This window comes from Aspergillus luchuensis, chromosome 8 (assembly GCF_016861625.1).
Source record: "Aspergillus luchuensis IFO 4308 DNA, chromosome 8, nearly complete sequence".
Taxonomy (NCBI): domain Eukaryota; kingdom Fungi; phylum Ascomycota; class Eurotiomycetes; order Eurotiales; family Aspergillaceae; genus Aspergillus; species Aspergillus luchuensis.
The window spans coordinates 2,400,869-2,419,694 of record NC_054856.1 but is presented as its reverse complement, the minus strand read 5'-3'; the positions used below and the strand labels follow the sequence as shown (position 1 = coordinate 2,419,694).

Here is an 18,826-nt window from a genome sequence, read left to right as displayed (position 1 = left end):
TGAGATGGAGTTGATTGGTGGCAGGTCAAAGATTCTCCCAGCCATCAGTTGCTCTCTCTCTCTCCATCTTCTCTACTACTAAGTACTAAGTTACTAGTAGTCAGTCAGGACTAACTAACTAGTTAACTAAAGATTGTAAGTCGAGCAGCAGCAGCAGCAGCAGCAGCAGCAGCAACAACACTAACTAAGGGAGACCGACCAAGACAGACTCGACCCCATCCATTATTTCCCTTTCTTTGGCTTCAATCCCATGATTGGTGACGGTCCGTGATACCTGTCCAGTGGCTATCTTTTCAGCAAGGTGAGCTATCCAGTCAGTCAGTAACTACTACCATCATTATTGTCGTTGTTTCTGTTGCTGGTCTTCTTGTTCTTGTTTCCTTCATCCATCCATCCATCTCCCAACCAAGAGATTATTCTCCACCAAAAGCCGAACTGGAACTGATTGATCCATTTCCATTCAACTCTTGCTTCCCCCTCCCTCCCTCTTAATCCTGCTACTCTCTGTCTCTCTGTCTGTCTTGTCTGTCTTCTGTCTTCCTCCTCTTCTTACTCTCTCCCTTCCCTACTCTTTTCCCTTATCCACTCCACTAGACTAACTAACTAAAACTAACCAACTAAACTCACCTTCTTCCTCTCCTCCCTTAAACTTCCCTCTCCCTCTCTCTCTCCCCCTCCCCCGAAATCCACCTTCCATTGTCTTTTCCTCTTGTCTGTCTGTGTGATTGATTCAGTGCTGCGTGCAGTCTATCCATTTTATTTTCTTTATCTCTTTATTTTTCTCATTATACTTTTTTGTCTTTCTTGACTCCCTCCTCCTGCTCCGTCAGCACGGTTCGAGGTTATCATTCGTGTCGATATTCATCCGTGTCTATCTCCGCCTGGGTTGCGAATTCTCCTGACCGGTTCAACCATTAGCCTTGCCCTTTCGCAGATACCCGCTTTCGAGTTGTCCCTCTTGTCTCTCCGCCCGTCAAGCCACTATTCAGTAAACACTCGATCATAACCACCACCACCACCCCCGTCGCTTTAAGCTCCCCTGCGATAAATTCAATCCTCTTCTCGTCCCTCTCGACCTTGTCGCTACTACCGTACCTATATATTATCGAGGGCTATTCTCCCATCCCTCCTCCCAATTCGACGTGACCATGGCTACTGGTCCAGCTACTCAATCCCTCAAGGTCAGCATCATCCACCTGCGTGTCCGTCTGTCAGACTGCGGCTAACGGTGCGCTGGTGTACAGTGTGTGGTGACGGGTGATGGTGCGGTAGGAAAAGTACGTCGCTCCCCTTTCAACCAGCTCGACCTCTCTCTCCCCCCCTCCTCCTCCTCCTCCTCCCTCCCCCCTCTCGTTTCCTACATCGGTCGATTTCGTTATCGCTGTTGCTAATCGATCAATAGACATGTCTCCTGATTTCGTACACGACCAACGCTTTCCCCGGCGAATATATCCCTACCGTGTCCGTACCCCCCCTTTGGTCCCTGAATACTCCTCGTCTGTCTGCGAACCTCGTGTGTTGACCGGATGCCCCCCCAGATTTGACAACTACACCGCTAGTGTGATGGTAGATGGCCGGCCGATTAGCTTGGGACTTTGGGATACTGCTGGACAGGAAGATTACGACCGTCTTCGCCCATTGTCCTACCCGCAAACCGACGTCTTCCTGATCTGCTTCTCCATCGTTAGCCCGCCGTCCTTCGACAACGTTAAAGCCAAGGTGCTTCCTTCACCTTCCCTGCCGATCGGAGGCCCGCTTACTGACCCTGACGGATGTAGTGGTTCCCGGAGATTGAACACCATGCCCCCAACGTCCCCATCATCCTGGTCGGCACCAAGCTCGATCTGCGAGACGACCGTGGTACCATAGATGCGCTCCGACAGCGAAAGATGGAGCCCGTCTCCTACGAACAAGCTCTGGCTGTGGCCAAGGAAATCCGGGCACACAAGTACCTCGAATGTTCGGCCCTGACGCAGCGCAACCTGAAGAGTGTATTCGACGAGGCGATCCGGTATGTTTGCCTGAAGCTATTTGCTACTGGAACGGAGGAACTAACCCTCGCATAGCGCTGTCCTCAATCCCCGGCCTGCGGCCAAACCGAAGAACAAGAAATGCGTGATTCTGTAGATTTGTCCCCAAGGACATGTTCGACTTCCCAATAATATAAACAACTAATACGGCGTCTGGGTTACGGGGCCTGTGCCGGCCCCATCTTGATGATCTTCTTCTCCTTTTGCCTTGTGTGCCCCGTTCCTCGTCCATTTTTGGTGCCATGATCCTGATGTTGTTCTCTATTTTCTTCGGGTTCAGGATAACCTTGCCTCTCTCTCTCTCACACACACATTGTCCCCCTCCTCGCCTCCCTTTAATGCAGTATAAAGATGTAACATGCCATACAATACCACTCAATGAACGTGACTTACGGGTTTCTGGGATTGCAGATCTTATCTTACTTCCACAGTTGGTCCCTGGCTACTATATGAAATCTCCGGTTGTAGGGTAATCATCCAGATCTATGTTATATTCCGTGCCTGACTTCTTCACCATCATCATCATCCAAAATATGCACATCAGAAACAGGAAGAGAAACGGAAGAGGATATCTCTTAAGCAAACAAGCCAAATCACAAGATACTTTTTAATCAATCCAATGTGTTCAAAAGACAACACCAATACCAATCATCCCGCTATGTCTAAGCCATCCGGGGCCTCCGACTAGGATGAATATGAGCATAGTCATCCACACCCGTCTCCTCGGCCTTTTCTAACCGCTGCTTCTCCTTCTGGATTTCCTTGGCGTTGCGCTGTCTCTCCTCGAACAGCTTCTTGTTCTTGGCTTCGATCTTCTCTTTCCGGTCCTTGGAGTTGCCGCCGCCGCCGGCACTACATAGTATAAATATGTCAGTTTGCTGTAAGGAAATAATAGTGGGTATGATGGGTATGGGTATGGGTATACTCACGTCAACTCAACATTGATCCGTCGCGGCGGGTACTTTCCATCGTTGAACATGGAGTGATGGTACAGCTTCAGACAGGTCTTCATGCGATCGTAGTTGTCGAACTCGATGAAGCCGAAGCCGCGGCACTTGGTCGGCTTGTCGACTTGGGTGGCTACGCGGACGGAAACGGGCGTGATCTTTTCGAAGTGCTTGGTGAGGGACTCTTTGTCGGCGGAGTAGGGGAGGTTTCCTAATAGGAATTGATGTTAGCACCATTCCCGTACGACGGAGAAAGTATGTTGAACAAGGGAAAGTGTGATACATACCGACGAAGCAGATAAACCGCGCATTCTTCTTGTTCTGACCTTCCTGCTCAGCAGGCTCTTCGGTCTCTCCGTTGGTGGGCTGCGCCTCGGTATTCGTTTCTTCCTGCTTCTTCTTCTCCTTCTTGGATTTCTTCTCCTTCTTTTCCTTCTTTTCCTTCTTCTCTTCCTTGGTCACCTCGGGCTCAGCCTCAGCCTCGGGCTCTTTCTCGGCGGGTGTCTCGTCGACGTCCATGGCTTCGGGCTCAGACTCGGACTTCTTCTCTTTCTTTTCCTTCTTCTCTTTCTTCTCCTTTTTCTCCTTCTTGTCCTTCTTCTCCTTCTTATCCTTCTTCTTCTCCTCCTTCTCCTCCTTCTCAACAACCGGAACCTCCTCAACAACCTCCTCCTCCACCTTGCGCTCCTTCTTCTTCTCCTTCTTTTCCTTCTTCTCCTTCTTGTCTTCACGCTTGGCCTTCTTCACTTCGGGGGAGGTAGCCTCCTCGGCGAGCTTGCGCTTCTTGTCACTTGCGCCCATTGTGAATTATGATGGAATTAGGAAGGTTAATTAATGAGAATTGTATGGAATAAAGGTGTGGGAAAGAGATCGCAAGAATAGTAGATTGATCGGCGGCATTGGAAATTTCCTTTTTCTGCCGGGCGGAGGTGCGGAGCGGTGAGTGGGGGTGGACGGGATGGGATGGTTGGGGTTTGGTGCCTGGTTGGGAGGAGGTAGTTGGTGCCTGAGGCACAGAGGGATGGTATGGGTAAGGTGATTGTTATTCACCTGTTGATGGTGGGGCTTATTGATGGTTGATAAGATTGATAAGTGCATTGCATTGTTCTATTCATTTGATGGATATTGTTTTTGTTTATTCAGTGGTTGGTTCCTATTCATGTTTGTTTTGCTTGTTGATTCACTGGACTATAGGGTATATAAGTAAGTAGTATTCGGCTTTTCTGCCCTCTACTTCTTACCTTCTTACTACGTCTCTATACTACTTAAGTTGAAGGAAGCAGACTAACTTACTGGGACTTACCACTAGTAGTTATCTACTATGTACTTACTAGCAATAAGCCTAAGATAAGCTAATCTCATACATCATCTACAAACAATATCCGATATAAGAATATTATCTCGAAACCGTGATAAAATCACTAACCCTACATACTTGTCTTGGATGATAGATTCTCCAGAGTGATGCAACAACTACATTTCTACAGAGCTACTCAAAATGCAATAGTCATGGAATAATGCGATTCTAAAAATACCTCTTCGGCAGTGGAGAAAAATACCAGTCGAACCCTTTTGACTAGATTATCTTCTCTTCATAGTTCTATTCAATAAGTACTACAAACATGCGATATGGACCGACACGAAGTTTTCGTGAATACTACGAGTATCGTATTCCCGCGAGCAGTTTGTCCTGTACTGCACCAGTCGCAGCTGATTTACAGAAACCATCCCAGATTGTGGGTTGGATTTGTCTCTTCACTTATATCCTCAACTAGATAATCTATCATAGATGGATCAGGTTGTAGATCAGTGAGAACGAATCTCACCAGCACCTAACTGCAATGTCTAAAAGCATACACTTTATACTGCAATATCTTGTGGAATCGAGTATACCATAGTCCAATAAACAGCACAATTGAAACTTTCACAAGTTATACCCTCTCAATATGTAAGTAAATCAAAGACCTATCACTGAACGATTTCTTACCCAATGAAGGTGCTTTTACCAGATAATGATTTAATCGTGCGGATGTACCACATATGGGCCATTAGGCAATGCCTACCAAGACGCGTAACAACTACAGGATGCACCAGAATTGACCCAAGAAAAGAAGAAGGAAGAAAAGAAGAAGAAGAAGTGGACAACTATTGTCCAAAGCATCTGGTAACAAGATGTGCAGGCTTCGTGGCGTTAGGTTATTCTATGTACCTACCTCGTTCTGCTTATGGCACGATGGTACAGACGCCATATGCGATGGCCTGGGGACTGAGTTCCTATTCGTTGCAGATATACGACAATAGAGGCTTTCATCAATGCAGGTATGGCTTTATATCTTTGGTATCATCAGCCAGAATTATATGGTTTTGGAGCATGCTTCGACTCGGTTTCTTAATATGATTAACAATTATTGTACTATGTGGCTGGACCCAAGTCTCGCAAACTTTGACTGATATATGTGTCTTTGAATACGATAAAGACATGAGAGATATGCCCTTGGTATACATTTGGAGTATACCATGGCACGTTGGTCCGTGAATAACAAGGTGACATGACATAGGGATAGTCCGCGAACAAGCATCTCTTCGCATGGTATCATAGTATATGTCATATCCTACTACCTGCCTGGGGAGTTGCAGACATTACTACGGCTGCTTGAACCTGACTGAACTGATGCCCCGTGGACATGGCCATCTTTTAAACCATCACCATATACTTTCTCATGTGTTCCACGCATTGTGAGGGGCCCACTCGGGTCGACCTAGGTCGACCTAGAACGTTCCAAAGTAGGTTCTCTATATTATAAGATTCTAGTGTATCTGTGTGGTACTGTTCTGGGGCCCTATGATAACATACTGTTATGTCGTTGATAGATATTGATATTAACCAAGTTTAATATGATGCAAGAATATACAAGAAACTAGAAGATCAGATATCGAGCAATATGCAGACTCAAGTTTAGGAATTCGACTTGCGCGCCAGCATGTGAATCACATTCCGCGCTTGATTTACATCTGTATCTATCCCGATTAGGGCGGTACTGGCGATGAACTTTGACGAGGCAAAAAAAAAGACTGTAAAAAGTATAAAAACATACAACAGAAGGGATTCGCTGGTGGTCAGCCACCCAACTACTAACCTCCCGGCGTGTGGCTTAAGTACGGCTGAGCGGACGGGAAGCCCTGTTTTCCACACCCTGTGGTCGTATGTGCTGATTTTATCATTGAAGGCCCTGATATACTGTATCCTAAAATATGAGACGCCCTAGAAGATGCCGGTTTGGTCGCTCCGGAGGGGGTTTATACTAGGTATGACGCTGTCATCGTACATCCCATTGGGTTGCCTATGCCTCTGAATGGCTTCTAGACTAAAAGATCATATGGAGGGGTTGCCTTGCCTTTACTGTATCTGTACTGTGAGTTTCTATCATTTCATGACGGCAGCTACCCATGGTCGTTCTGCTCCGTGATGTCTTTGAATCTTTTACTCACTGTTGATGAAGAAAGAATGTCGGCGAACACCGAACGCTCCAATGCGTTCCACAAGAGATCAATCCTCGAGTCCAGTTGGCTAGGGTTTATTAGTGCCTTGCTGAAAGTTAGACCTTTTCTAAGAGGGTCTACAAAAGCATCGAATTGACTAAACTAGTGCTAACCACTATAGAAGCAGCCGCAGAACTGGATTGCGAATGCCATGATCAAATCCTATGTCAATGAAGCGGCAAGCATCTCCGTACTTAGGTTTATATATGAAACAGATGGACCGGCAACGGTTATGGTAAACGCTGGTAACGCAGCAGCAGGGTTATATTCAAAGATTATTCACGGAGCAGTCCTACTACCATACGCGTTGGAAGCAGCTGTTAGGAACTGAGATCCTGGCTAACGATAACCTATTCAGGCCTGATCTCATGCGCTATAACAGTGAGGTCACTCTGCCTCACAGGCAGTAGAAGGACTCAGTGCCCCAGACCTCAGACAATGGACACAATGGTTGTCAACATTGATTCAGGAGGACGCCACAGACACCAATATCCGGGTGTCTAATCGACTTCGTTCTTGCTACTGCTGTGTGGCATAAAGTCCGGCATAGTGTTGCTTTTGACTTTGTCAGGATAGAGCCCTCTAACCCTATTATAATGAAGCTAGACATTAAGATATCTCGACATAGAAAGCTCGGAGACCTCGGACAATGAGGACTCTTAAACTGGAAAGCTAACAAATTCCAGTGTTGTACTCCAATCGACCTTCTTCTTCTTCATCTATGAACTTCAGGCGTTTTCTGCCCTTTGAGGTTCTTTGAATGGCAAAATGGTCATGAATTGGACTTGATATGTATGCGCGTTGTCTACCACATGGTAGCAGTTGCAAGTACTGCGTTTATTAGCATAGTGTGGCTATCATTAGCCTTAGTTCAATGGGTTATGAAGATAAGAGGCGAGTAGAATCAGGAAATTCACAGTTACTGATGTATTAGCGACGCCGAGTTTGTTATTGCTCGTAATACCGACATGATTATCCATAATTATACGCCTACGCATGGTGTACAAGGTCCGCGAAAAGCCAGCTGATCTTTCACCGTCTTTCACCTCTCTATAGATGCGGATCTTCACAACTTCATGCAGATATGAGTAAGTATCGCACCACATCGATAACTGGTATAAACTAACATAAATTAGCCATGCTCGATTCCGCCCTCAGACAAGCAGGCTGAGGGGCTGCCACGATTTGGGGTATTCTATAAAGATAGTTACTGTTGGGATAGTCTATACCTTGGAAATAACATAAGGGTATGTTCAGCTAAGAAAAATATTGCCTATGAATTTACTAATATGAACTTATACTTCAAATAGTGAGTATCGAACAATTTAGATGGGATACGGACGAGTCGGTTGAAACTGTCTCAACAATTAATAAGATCACTTGCGACTGAGATCATGAGTTCTTTTGGTGTCTGTATTTCCAATCATGGCATCTTACCTCTAATATCTTACCTCTGCCGGTTCTAACGCTTCTGCGTCTTAAACTTTGTTTTACACCGCCACGTTCTATCAATCTGCATTTCAGAGAACCGAAAAGGAGTAGGATTTCGCCTTCCCATATCAGGAGTAGATGGATGTCTTCTTGTGCTGTACTTGTTCTGTTTGTATTTAGGATAAGGCGATTGCCGGTATTGTCTTCGTCGAACCCAGCAGGTCAATCTTCGCTGGCATGTTGAACTACTTTGTATCAAAGGCCTCTCAGATATTCTGTCAATGTTAAAACTGAAAGACATTGAACGAACCTTAGTTTGCTTCAAGTACATTCATGTCCACGGCTGGTTATAGCAACAAAGCCCTAACAGGCTGGAGTGCTTAATAGTATGCATGTGTTCTCACAAAGAGATGACTGGATGTTTCCCATCTTATGTATTTCAAGAAAGAAATGTCTGCATTTAACCTCTAGCAGTGTCTGATGCATCATTCACTGTAACAAGACCAGGTAATTCCCGTCCAGAAGATTTCACCTGCAAGCCACAACATCCTTAACAACCTCTTCGACAACTTTCCTTCAGAACATAAATACAACAAATGGCTTGCTCTAGCATTTTTCTACTATCATTACTGCTACATCTGCACCAGCGTCGACGTACATACAACTCAAACCCTCTCCACCAGTATACCGTGCCATTTGTGACACTGCATCATGGATTCCTGTTTCCAGCCAGCACGAGAGCATTCTGGACCTTTTGTTTACACAAAAGGAGAGGCCCCAGTTGAAAAGCTCCTGCCCGAGCTCTGGTGGGAAGTGATCACCTATCTTACGAAAAAAGAATTGCTAGCTCTTCGGCTGATCTCCAAAGAGGTGGAGAGGAGAATATTCCCCCTCTTTTTCAGACTCATGCTGCCGCGTCTGTCGAGGCTTTACACGAACTTATCTCGCGAGAACATTCAGTATAACCACACAATTGCCTCAAACCCCGACCTCTGCCAAATCCCACGAACCATGCGAGTCGTCTATCCATGGCGTAATAGCTGCTTTGGTGAACAATTCAACGCCGACAGCCATTTCATGCAACTTTGCTCGAAGTTACCAGAGATCCATACCCTAATCAACGACCTCAAGTACTCTCTCACAAACTGTCGCAGGTTTGAGATCCACCTAGACGTATCATTAGTCCAGTTACAGGCCGAGAATGAATATATCAACATCTTGCTCAAAATGCTTGCCGAAGCTGACATTAATCCGGAGCAGCTTACCTTCTTCGTCCCGTCAGAAGATAAATGTCACATTCGCTGGGGTACAGACTCATTCTTCCCTCAAATTATAGAGCCTCACAACATGATCCGCAGCTGGACAAACCTTCACACCTTGAAAATCGTCGACTTCTACGCCCGAGCCTGTTATGACTCTGTGGGATCTGCTGTCTGTCAGATCCTTAAAAAGGCGCCGTGTCTGGAGCGCCTCATTCACGAATCTTTCGAATGTCCTAGACAGAATGGGAGTGTCCTGTTACATCTCAGCAAGGCCGGTCCCTTCCCTCGACTCAAACATCTAGAGATTCATTCTGCTGCAGTCCATTCAGAGAACGTTCTCGGATTTTTGAGAGTCAACGGCCAGTACCTGGTCTCAGTGGGCTTCTTCCACTGTTGGAGCAATAGTCTAGAGAGCTGGGAGGCCTTGCTTTCCTCATGAAAGTCTATATGCCCAGGTTGAACTCGTTCACCCTCGACAAAGGGATGGCGGGAATACATCCTTATGGTGACTTTCCGATCCGGACTTACAACTATACATATGAAGGCCCAGATATTGGGGATATACTCGGCAATCTGAGATTTGGTGAAGGTGGAGTGTATCTTTAGTAGGTCTACTGGTTCTGAAGGTGAGATGAGCATATTGGGAGACTAATATGCTCATATAATGTATGGTATATGTGCTAGGAATAGTCATGTTGCAGCGAATTATATATCACTGTCATGAGAAAGCTAATGAATAGTAATATAACTCATTCAGAAGGAACTGCTCCTGTAGTTTATAGTAATTATATGAATCTGAAGATCACTAAATAGTGTGAATGAAGCAGTAACAGCCAATTTAAGACACTTGGTGGCCACCGACACACACCTTCTGCCTTAATATCCTGCCATATAGTTGTACATAAAACTTAATACGACAATGACTCCTGCAAGCAATAAGAGGCTTCAGCAGTCGAGTAAGCCTACCTACAGGATATAAGAAGATTGACATGATGGGTTGGTTTTATGGACGACGCATTAATCATACCTTAGAACAACAATATAAGATTGCTGCGGGCCATGTTGGCTCAACTGGGAGTACTAATAACAGGCAGGCATAAAGAAACCAAATTAGTTTCCTGCCTAGAACTAATTCAACGTAGCGGAGTGCCTGCGAGTCTTGATGCTTAGATAAATATCTACTTCTCTCTGTTGATAATGGATGCTAGCTCTTTCCTGAAGTATAATACCATTTGGATCACGGTGATAACAGCCCTATATGTAGTCCTTCTTTCTATGGCTTAACTACTGTCTTTGATTTATATAAAGTACCCTCATCATCCTTTGTCATCATATTCTTTTACTGATTATTCTCCTTGAAAAATCTCCGGGACTCCAGCTTATTATATTACTTTATTTTAACCTTGAAGGTTGTTAGGTCTCATAGTCTTTTGCATCAATAATCATCGGTGAATATCACTTTTGTCTTCTATGAACAACTCCCATGTTTATACATGAGTAAATAAACGATGCCAGCCCGTTTGTAACGCCATATTATATTACTCCACCCCTAAAAGACCAAGATCTTAACCTTCTTCTCTGCTGCGCCATACCGCTCCCGGAACTCTGGCCGTGTGAGAAGCTGCAATAACGGGAGGTGCGTTTCCTTCATGTCGAAGATTCCCCGTTGCTTCTGATCCACGTAAGATCCGTCAATGACGATGCGCTCGAGTTCACCCAGTTTCAGGGAGCCTGTAACGATTAGACCTGCTTCAGATATTCATAGTTCGGCTGCAACATACCTGCTTCAATAAGGTCCGAGATACGAGCAGGGGTACCGGCTCCAATGCCCGTGCTATTCATCATTAGCGATGGTCATAAATCATTGAAGTAATACATACCGTGCGCGCTCCAGGAACTGCTTGGCCTCCTCCAGCTTGATATGCTTGGCGAACAACTTTCCGACAATAGCCTCTTTAGTCTGGAACGAACGGAGAGCACTTCAGAAATGTTAGCACCGCATGTTATTTCTCACTATCAGTCTCCATGACTTACCGAACAACGTCGGCAGCTCTGAGCGCAGCACCAGAAATAACCAGAGTGTGCGGGGTACCCTTCTCCTCCGATGCTTTCGCAAGGTCAGCCCCCTTGTTCGGGCTGAACGCCTTCAGGAACGCAGGAAGCTGCTCCAGAGTTCGGGTCTGTTCGAACGACGACGTATCCAGGAACGCGGAATCTATCCCCATCAGTACTCCAATCTCCAATATCAGAAAAGCCCAACTTACCCGGCACAGAAAGATCATTAAGTTCAACCGCACTCAGCTCCTTGTTATGGCGTTTGGCCTTCTGTAGGAAGTGATCGGCCAACAGCCTGCCGTCCATCTTTCCAATCGCTTCATCGATGCCACCCTTTGTCTCCGTCACCTTGGTATCGGCAGGCTCCTTCTTAGCGGGCTTCTCACCCAACTTGCCCTTGTCGTCCTTCTTTCCCTTGCCCTTGCCCTTGCCTTTCCGGTCATTGAAGTTCTTGCCGCCCTTGTGCTTCTTGTTCGGGCCTTCGCTGGTGCTGCCAGTCGGCTTTGCGTCGTTCGGCTTGGAGTCTTCGGCCTGGCGCTTGCGCTTCTTGTCCACCTTGGCGGCGAGGGCGGACGGCTTGGGAGTTCCGTCAGACATGATTTGCGATCGCTGGACAGTAGTTTAAAGGTACAACCGAGTCGTATTCTTCAATGGCACAGGATTAGCTGTGACAAGCGTATGATGTCGCTGGCCGTGCAACTTTTTCTCTCCTTATCGATAAGAAGCAGCACCAATCAGTGGGTCTAACTGGGATTGGTTGACCGCCTTCCCTTCTGTCCGCTGCTGCTCTTCTCCGAGACGCGCTCCAGTTATCACTACAGCCATACAACCCCTCTTCATCTATCGCCGATTTTGGCTTATATTATCATGAACAGCTGGCATTATTACTGAGCGTCGATAACTGCTACACTATAGTTTATTTGATGCGATAAGTTCGCATGCCCGCTAGCCAATGGCGACCACACCCAAGCCGCGTCGCCGGTCACCCCGAGTGTCTGATGGCTCGGAAGCATTGACTCCAGTAGGAGACACCACACTCACAGGGGTAAGCTGCTTTCTTTGTATTATATCATCTTGTACCTACTAACCAGATCCAGTTGCAACGTCTCCCCGCTCACACAAAATACCCCCTCACTCCCAGCCGATTCGCATCCACCACCCCCTCCGCGAACCGATACACCCCGCGAAACAGGGGCGCCGGCGCGCCGTCCACGCCGTATCGAGTGCAGGCGCTGCAACGACGCGCCGCGAACACGCCCGGACGCGATCGTAGACGAAGCGGGCGGATCCAGCGCGAGACGACATTCGATATCCTCCGCAACCTGGGGAAAGCCCTTGCCCCGACCACCCAGCCTATACAATCTTCGCCGCAGGAGCAAGTAGAGTCTTCGCCAGAGCCAGAACCGGAGAGAGATGAAATCGAAGACTTGGATAATGAGCCCGAAATTGAGCGCCCTCGTTTGTCGCTGCCGCTCGATGAGGTGGAGGAGGTAGATGAGGAGCCGGAGATGCACCCACCCCGGCTGTCGTTGGCGTTTGAGGAGGAAGATATTACGGTCGAGTATCCTCGACGGGCTATGAGTGAGCATGATCGGAATAGATTGTCGATGATGAGTGTGGGTGGCCCGCGGATGAGTGAGATTGGGGCGGCGACTGGATTAGAGAGTGAGAGTGAAGATGGGGACGATACGGGGATTGTACATGGTGATGATGGAGGTGAAGATACGGTTCTTACGCAAGGGGACTTTGACGGAGGGTGAGTTCTATGCACAGTTAGGGAGATCCAGCTGCTAACGAACATACAGAGGTGAAACGGAAGATCTTGGACGGTTCAACTTCGAGTTTAATTTCCCGTCGCCGCCTGCTCCTGGCGCAGAATTGGACCAAGAGGAGCCCATCCATGACGACGAAGGGTTCGAGCTCTCGATGGACATGCCAATGGACACTGGGGCAGGGTCTGATGATGCCGACAGCGTGTCCATCGCTGCTGGCGACTTCGGCATGGAGCTGCAATCGCCGCCGCCCGCTCCGGTGGCACTAAGTGAGAGCCAGAGTCCAGGTATTGCCGGAGGGGGGCTGCGGGACGAGGACCGCTACGTCTCCGGCGCGAAACAGAAGAAGCTCTCCCGACATGGCATTCCCGTGCCCAACCTTCCCGTCGGAGTCGTGAAGAAGCTGGCCACCCGGTTTGCGCGGGCGCGGAACGGGTCAAAAGCCAAGATCAGCAAGGAGACGCTGGCTGCGATTGAGCAGGCTTCATCGTGGTACTTCGAGCAAGCAAGTGAGGATCTGGCTGCGTATTCCAAGCACGCGGGGCGCAAGACTATCGACGAGAGCGATGTGGCAACCTTGATGCGGCGGTAAGTTCAGTCATTCTGCCATTCTTCTACAAGAATACTAATTCAGTAGGCAACGGCATGTTAACCAGTCCACCACGATCTTCTCGCTGGCGCAAAAGCACCTGCCCAAGGAGCTGTTGCAAGATATGAGATTGGCGATGCCACCATGATGATACAATATACATTCCTATAGATACAAGTCCAAACGCCGTCCAGCATGCGGAGACACGAGCCACTACCAGTTGCGGTTATGGCGCACACGCCGAGTAGCCTCGTTGGGACGCTTGCGGATAATCATCCACAGCATGATGGAGGTTGCCAGCGACAAGCCGTACCTGCGGTCGTCAGCCAGGGCCCTATATCGCGTCCGGGGAGGAAAGGGGGAATGCAACATACCAAGTAAAGATATACTGGCTGTGGTTGTTCTTGAGGTTGACTTCAGCAGCACGGCCAATAGGGATACCCTTGGCCTCGCGATCCATCGCCTCGACCATATCGGGGACTGATCCAGCATCATAGATTAGCTTCATCATCCAATACCCAAACCAATGAAATAAAAGAAGGAGGAACAACATACCCATAGTCTCCTCAATCCAAACAGGCTGACTCCCCGTCAACTCCGCCATCTGTTCAATATCAGGGAAATAAAACTTCCCCTCAGCTGGCACATTATCCGGTGTAAACATATTCTTCTTCCACGGTTCCCTTAACAATCCCTCCACCACGACCTCACCCTCCGGCAATGCCCTCCCCTCCCCTTGCCTCAATCTATCCCTCTGCTCCTTCATCTTCCGACTAATCCACCCCCGATTCACCAACACCGTACTCCCACCCTCGCGCTCCAGCGGCGTCACCACAAAGAACCCATCCTGGCCCTCTCGCATGCGCGGACCCACCAACATCTCCTGATCATGTCGGAGTGTGCCCGTCGCGACGACACGACGGTAATCGAACTCGGAGATCGCGGACGGGTCGATCCGCGGGGGTAGAGGCAGCGGGGGCTTGATTAGTCGGTCTTCGAATTTGGCAATTAGGTTGGTCTTCCACTCTAGACGTTGGATTTGCCATGTTCCGAGGGCGAAGGAAATTATGGGGATTAGTGCTGCATTGTATGTATGTTAGTTTGGTTGTGGTTGTGGTTGGTGGGATGGGTATGGCGCACCGAGAATGATTAGTCCCGGACCATGCTTCCGGCCTGTGCGGACGACTTGCGAGGGGGCGTCGACGACGGAGAGCCAGCGCTGGTCGTCGTTGAATTGGTTGTTATTGTAGAAGCGAAGCTGGGTGGTGTTGTTCGTGCGGCGGAGGCAGCGCGTGCAGAGGGAGTCCGGTCCTGCTGCTGTTCCGTTTCTGTTGAGGGCGGTGCGCAGAATTGAGGATGCGGGGCGTAGGGGGGTGGTTCTTGTGCCCGTCCGAGAGAGGACTGAGAGGAGGGAGCGCATTTTGCGCGCTGTTGTGTGTGGTTTCTGATGTGATTGACTGGGTTGGAGGCAGTTGGGGATTGAAAGTGCCAGTGGAAGAATGAAGAGAGAGCGGGTCGGGACGGGGTCTTTTCCGCCGATGCGGATTGTCGGCTTATCGATTGCGGGTGTCAGTCGGTAGCTCCGTAACCACTAGCTTCATTGTCACTTGTCTATTTCACATACTCGGAAAGCAAGACGCAAGATGTTCTACTCTGGGAGCTTACAGGAGGGTATCGCTGCGGCGGTCGCTGAGAGCAAGGCTGTCGTTTGCTTCGTTAGAGGTTCGTTATTTTCTACAGGCATTGAATAGAGGGATGCTGGAGCTCGGCGATACTCCGCAGTACTGACACCGGCTACATAGATGATGAGCAGACGAGCACAGAATGGGAGGAGAGCTACTTTACGTTTGACGAGGAGGTATGCAACATATCATATACATATGTTTCTGCATCTGCTAACGATGCGCAGTTATCGCAACTACTCCAATCGAGAGCTGTCCTCTTGCGCTTCACCAAAGGTAGTCAGGAAGCGGGCTTTCTGGCCTCTTTTTGTCCCATCGTCAAGTTTCCTACCGTCGTCGTGATGAAGTATGTGTTATGCTACTTAGATTAGGGAAGCTGTTGACCGTCGCAGGAATGGTATGATGTGCGATTACCTCGTGCCGGACATTTCCAAGGAGGACTTTCGCGATCGCCTACTTGTGAAGCTGGATGAGAGTCGCGCGCCAGTTCAGCAGAATGTAGGAAATGCGGGTGCTGCTGGGGGTGAGACGACGTCTGCGCCGGTGGCTTCTGATGCTCCTGCGACTGTGTCTCCTCCTGCGCCGGAACCTGTGTCTTCCGCGCCTGTATCGGCACCAGCGCCTGCTGCAGAGTCAGCTCCTACACCAGCTCCATCTCAGCCTGCACCCCAGCCCTCCGCAACTGAGCCAGAGCAACCCCGCGATGCAGCTGTTCGTGAAGGAAAGAGACGAGTAGACGATGCGCGAGCCGAGCAACAACGTCCGTCCCCAACCAAGAAACTCCAACAACAGAAGAAGCAAGAACCAGCACCTAAGCCGACTCCCCGACCAGTCACACAAGAGAGCAAGCCCAAACCCAAGCCCACCCCCAAAGAGAAGCCATCCTCCTCCGTCACGCCCAAAGAGCCCGCCACCCAACCCGCTGAACGGCGCCCACCCTCCCCTCCGAAGCAATACCGTCTCCAAGTGCGTCTCTTCGACGGCAGCTCCGTGCGCTCTAGCTTCACCCCCACCCAGACTATCCGCAACGACGTCCGTCCCTGGCTCGACAGTCAAATGGAAGAGCGCAGCCCATACAACCTCAAACACATCCTGACGCCTCTGCCGAATCGCACCCTCACCATAGCCGACGAGGAGCAAACCCTAGCCGAGCTGGGTCTCGGCAGCTCCGCGAACCTGGTGATGGTTCCGATCCAGTCCTACACGGAGGCATATTCCGGCGCAGGTGCGAGTCTGCCGGTCCGAGCGGTGTCGTCTGCCTACGGACTGGTGTCGTCGGCGGTCGGTACTGCGACGGGGCTTGTGGGATCGTTCTTTGGGTACGGAACGACGCAGTCGTCGGGCAGTGAGGCTGCGCCAACTGCTAGCACGGCGTCTTCGGGATCGAATGATGCGGGGCGCAGGCGGGTGAATGCATCCAGAGGACCAATTATTCGGACGTTGAGGGATGCGCAGAATGAGGGGGATGATCGGCAGTTTTATAATGGGAATCAGGTGAGTACTGTTGTTAAAGATGGGTGTTCATATGCTAACGGTTGTGTATAGTTGAACTTTCAGCCTCGAAATGATGGAGACAGACGATAGGAAGCCGTATTGTAGTGCAAATACTGGAATCCATGCTATGTATGTATCAAACTCCCACTTCCTTTGCTTGCAGCGAAGCATGTATGTACCTCTATGAGAATGATATAAGCCTATATACTATCATTTATCGTCTACAAATCTAAGTACCATAACCAAACGAATGAAAACAGAAACACATGAAGAGTGGAATGATCCTTTTTTATCTATATTTTTAGTTCCTGTCCATGCATGTCCATCACGTGCATAGCCAACCCAAAAAAAAGGGGGTAGTAAGCTTCTCAAGTGGTATATGTTATACAGGGGGGTAATAAATAATAAAATAAAATAAGAGAGAAATAACGGGCTAATCCACCACTATGCCATATATTGCCCATCCATCCATAAAAAAAATCATTCATCTCATCCTCCATCATCAATCACCTTCGATACTCAGTCTCCATTTAGTACGGCTTAGCAGCAGCCTGGCAAGCCTTCTATAAACACAATACCCATTAGCATATGCCCACAACAACCACTCACAATCACCAACACCAACCCCGGGGAAACGTACCAGCTGATCCAAGTACCACCCACAGATCGTCAAATCACCCTTGTTCTCATCCATGCACTTGCGGAAGTTCTGCGCATCTGTGGCACAAGCCGGCGCCTCCCAAGAGCTGTTGGTAGCGTTTCCAGCCCAGAGACCGTTGTCCATGGGCTGAGCGGGAGCCGGCGCAGCCTGCTGGGGAGCCTCAGCGGGAGCACTGGAGCCGCCACCGCCGCCGAAGAACATTCCGCCGATGGCGTGGCCGATGGAGGAGCCGACGGCGACACCACTATATTTCATCATATGTTAGTTTGGTTCATTTATATAAGGGAATTTGGGGGAAAGGTATTGGGGTATGTGTGGCAACGTACGCAGCAGTCGAGGCCATCTGGCCGAAGAGACCGGGGCCCTGGCTTTGCTGAACGGGGGCAGCGGCGGGAGTGGCAGCGGGGGCAGCAGCCGGAGGGGGAGCGTGGTGCTGCTGCTGGGGGTGAGCAGCAGTGGAGTGAGGCTGTTGCTGGCCGTAAGAAGGGGCGGCAGCAGGTCTGGCGGGAGCAGCGGTAGGACGGGTGGGAGCGCTGCGCGCGGGAGTAGGGGCGGCACCACGACGTTGACGAGGCATTTTGTGTGTTGTTTTTGATGGTTGTGAGGGTGGTGGTTAAGGGAGAAGGTGTAGGTCTGGATGTTGTATGTGAGTTAAAGTGTTGGGAAGCGGGTGGAGAGAGTTGTTTTATAGTCGGAAAAGAAGAAGCTCGAAAGTCGGGCGGAGAAAGTTCGAAAACTCCGATCGCCCTGGTTATTCTCCCGTTTTTGATTGGTTGCTTCGGGCGTTAGGTCAGCTGCCGGTCCCGGCGCTTACGGTTGATCGTTGCTTTAATGCCGAGGATGGATGGATTTAGAATGGATATGAGGGATATATTATTATCATTTTGATTTGTTTTATTGCTAGTGGATGTGATATTCGCTACTTAGTGGAGACAACGTTTGAGTCTCACAGAACAGTGGATCTGAAGCTATCCGCACATGTTCTGCTTAACTCCGGCAGTGACTCACTGCATCGCCATGATCCACAGGGCTGAGCATGAGCATCCTCTCTCTGTCAGTCACTTGCCACTGCTTTGACTAAATGACTCGAATCGTATGGTAGTCCATGGAAGAATTTTGTCCGTTCCTACACCAGGTCTACTGTGACCATGGCATGCACCCGGTTCCTCACTGTACTCGTCTTTCAACAGATTCATTGAGGCTGTCCTCTATGCGGTGGGTATCATCATTCCATGTGTACTTTTAGTAGCTTCGTGGCAGCAGCCTGTAGACAATATATGTTGCTGAGATGTTGCGCGTCACTCGTCGTTAAAGTGCTGCAATCCCAGTAACAGACAGCCCCTCAACCGGTCCAGCCGGCAGA

At 49.0% G+C, this 18,826-nt stretch overlaps 8 protein-coding genes across 8 annotated transcripts; 4 read left to right on the top strand and 4 right to left on the bottom strand.

Annotated features, from left to right (window-relative positions):
• Positions 1-1,148: 1,148 nt before the first annotated feature.
• On the top strand, positions 1,149-2,127 carry racA (putative Rho GTPase Rac; the record flags this gene model as incomplete). The annotated part of the gene is made up of 6 exons (XM_041681935.1): positions 1,149-1,181; positions 1,245-1,277; positions 1,403-1,461; positions 1,539-1,719; positions 1,779-2,011; positions 2,067-2,127. The coding sequence occupies 6 exons, from the start codon at positions 1,149-1,151 to the stop codon at positions 2,125-2,127; spliced, it is 600 nt and encodes a 199-aa protein (XP_041548827.1).
• Positions 2,128-2,692: 565 nt separating this feature from the next.
• Positions 2,693-3,778, bottom strand: AKAW2_80865S (RNA-binding protein; the record flags this gene model as incomplete). Its single annotated transcript, XM_041681933.1, has 3 exons — positions 2,693-2,882; positions 2,960-3,188; positions 3,265-3,778. 3 exons carry the CDS (start codon positions 3,776-3,778, stop codon positions 2,693-2,695), a joined length of 933 nt encoding a protein of 310 aa, XP_041548826.1.
• Positions 3,779-8,659: 4,881 nt separating this feature from the next.
• AKAW2_80864A (uncharacterized protein) lies at positions 8,660-9,649 on the top strand (the record flags this gene model as incomplete). The annotated part of the gene is made up of 1 exon (XM_041681932.1): positions 8,660-9,649. One exon carries the CDS (start codon positions 8,660-8,662, stop codon positions 9,647-9,649), a length of 990 nt encoding a protein of 329 aa, XP_041548825.1.
• Positions 9,650-10,759: 1,110 nt separating this feature from the next.
• Positions 10,760-11,862, bottom strand: AKAW2_80863S (uncharacterized protein; the record flags this gene model as incomplete). Its single annotated transcript, XM_041681931.1, has 5 exons — positions 10,760-10,941; positions 10,992-11,044; positions 11,091-11,189; positions 11,245-11,425; positions 11,475-11,862. The coding sequence occupies 5 exons, from the start codon at positions 11,860-11,862 to the stop codon at positions 10,760-10,762; spliced, it is 903 nt and encodes a 300-aa protein (XP_041548824.1).
• Positions 11,863-12,217: 355 nt separating this feature from the next.
• Positions 12,218-13,774, top strand: AKAW2_80861A (uncharacterized protein; the record flags this gene model as incomplete). The annotated part of the gene is made up of 4 exons (XM_041681930.1): positions 12,218-12,310; positions 12,363-13,021; positions 13,071-13,625; positions 13,675-13,774. 4 exons carry the CDS (start codon positions 12,218-12,220, stop codon positions 13,772-13,774), a joined length of 1,407 nt encoding a protein of 468 aa, XP_041548823.1.
• A 65-nt stretch (positions 13,775-13,839) lies between these two features.
• On the bottom strand, positions 13,840-15,046 carry SHY1 (cytochrome oxidase assembly protein SHY1; the record flags this gene model as incomplete). The annotated part of the gene is made up of 4 exons (XM_041681929.1): positions 13,840-13,939; positions 14,001-14,106; positions 14,182-14,706; positions 14,767-15,046. The coding sequence occupies 4 exons, from the start codon at positions 15,044-15,046 to the stop codon at positions 13,840-13,842; spliced, it is 1,011 nt and encodes a 336-aa protein (XP_041548822.1).
• A 223-nt stretch (positions 15,047-15,269) lies between these two features.
• AKAW2_80860A (UBX domain protein) lies at positions 15,270-16,892 on the top strand (the record flags this gene model as incomplete). Its single annotated transcript, XM_041681928.1, has 5 exons — positions 15,270-15,348; positions 15,429-15,484; positions 15,536-15,654; positions 15,701-16,802; positions 16,854-16,892. 5 exons carry the CDS (start codon positions 15,270-15,272, stop codon positions 16,890-16,892), a joined length of 1,395 nt encoding a protein of 464 aa, XP_041548821.1.
• A 440-nt stretch (positions 16,893-17,332) lies between these two features.
• AKAW2_80859S (coiled-coil-helix-coiled-coil-helix domain-containing protein) lies at positions 17,333-18,040 on the bottom strand (the record flags this gene model as incomplete). Its single annotated transcript, XM_041681927.1, has 3 exons — positions 17,333-17,365; positions 17,443-17,707; positions 17,790-18,040. 3 exons carry the CDS (start codon positions 18,038-18,040, stop codon positions 17,333-17,335), a joined length of 549 nt encoding a protein of 182 aa, XP_041548820.1.
• Positions 18,041-18,826: the final 786 nt, after the last annotated feature.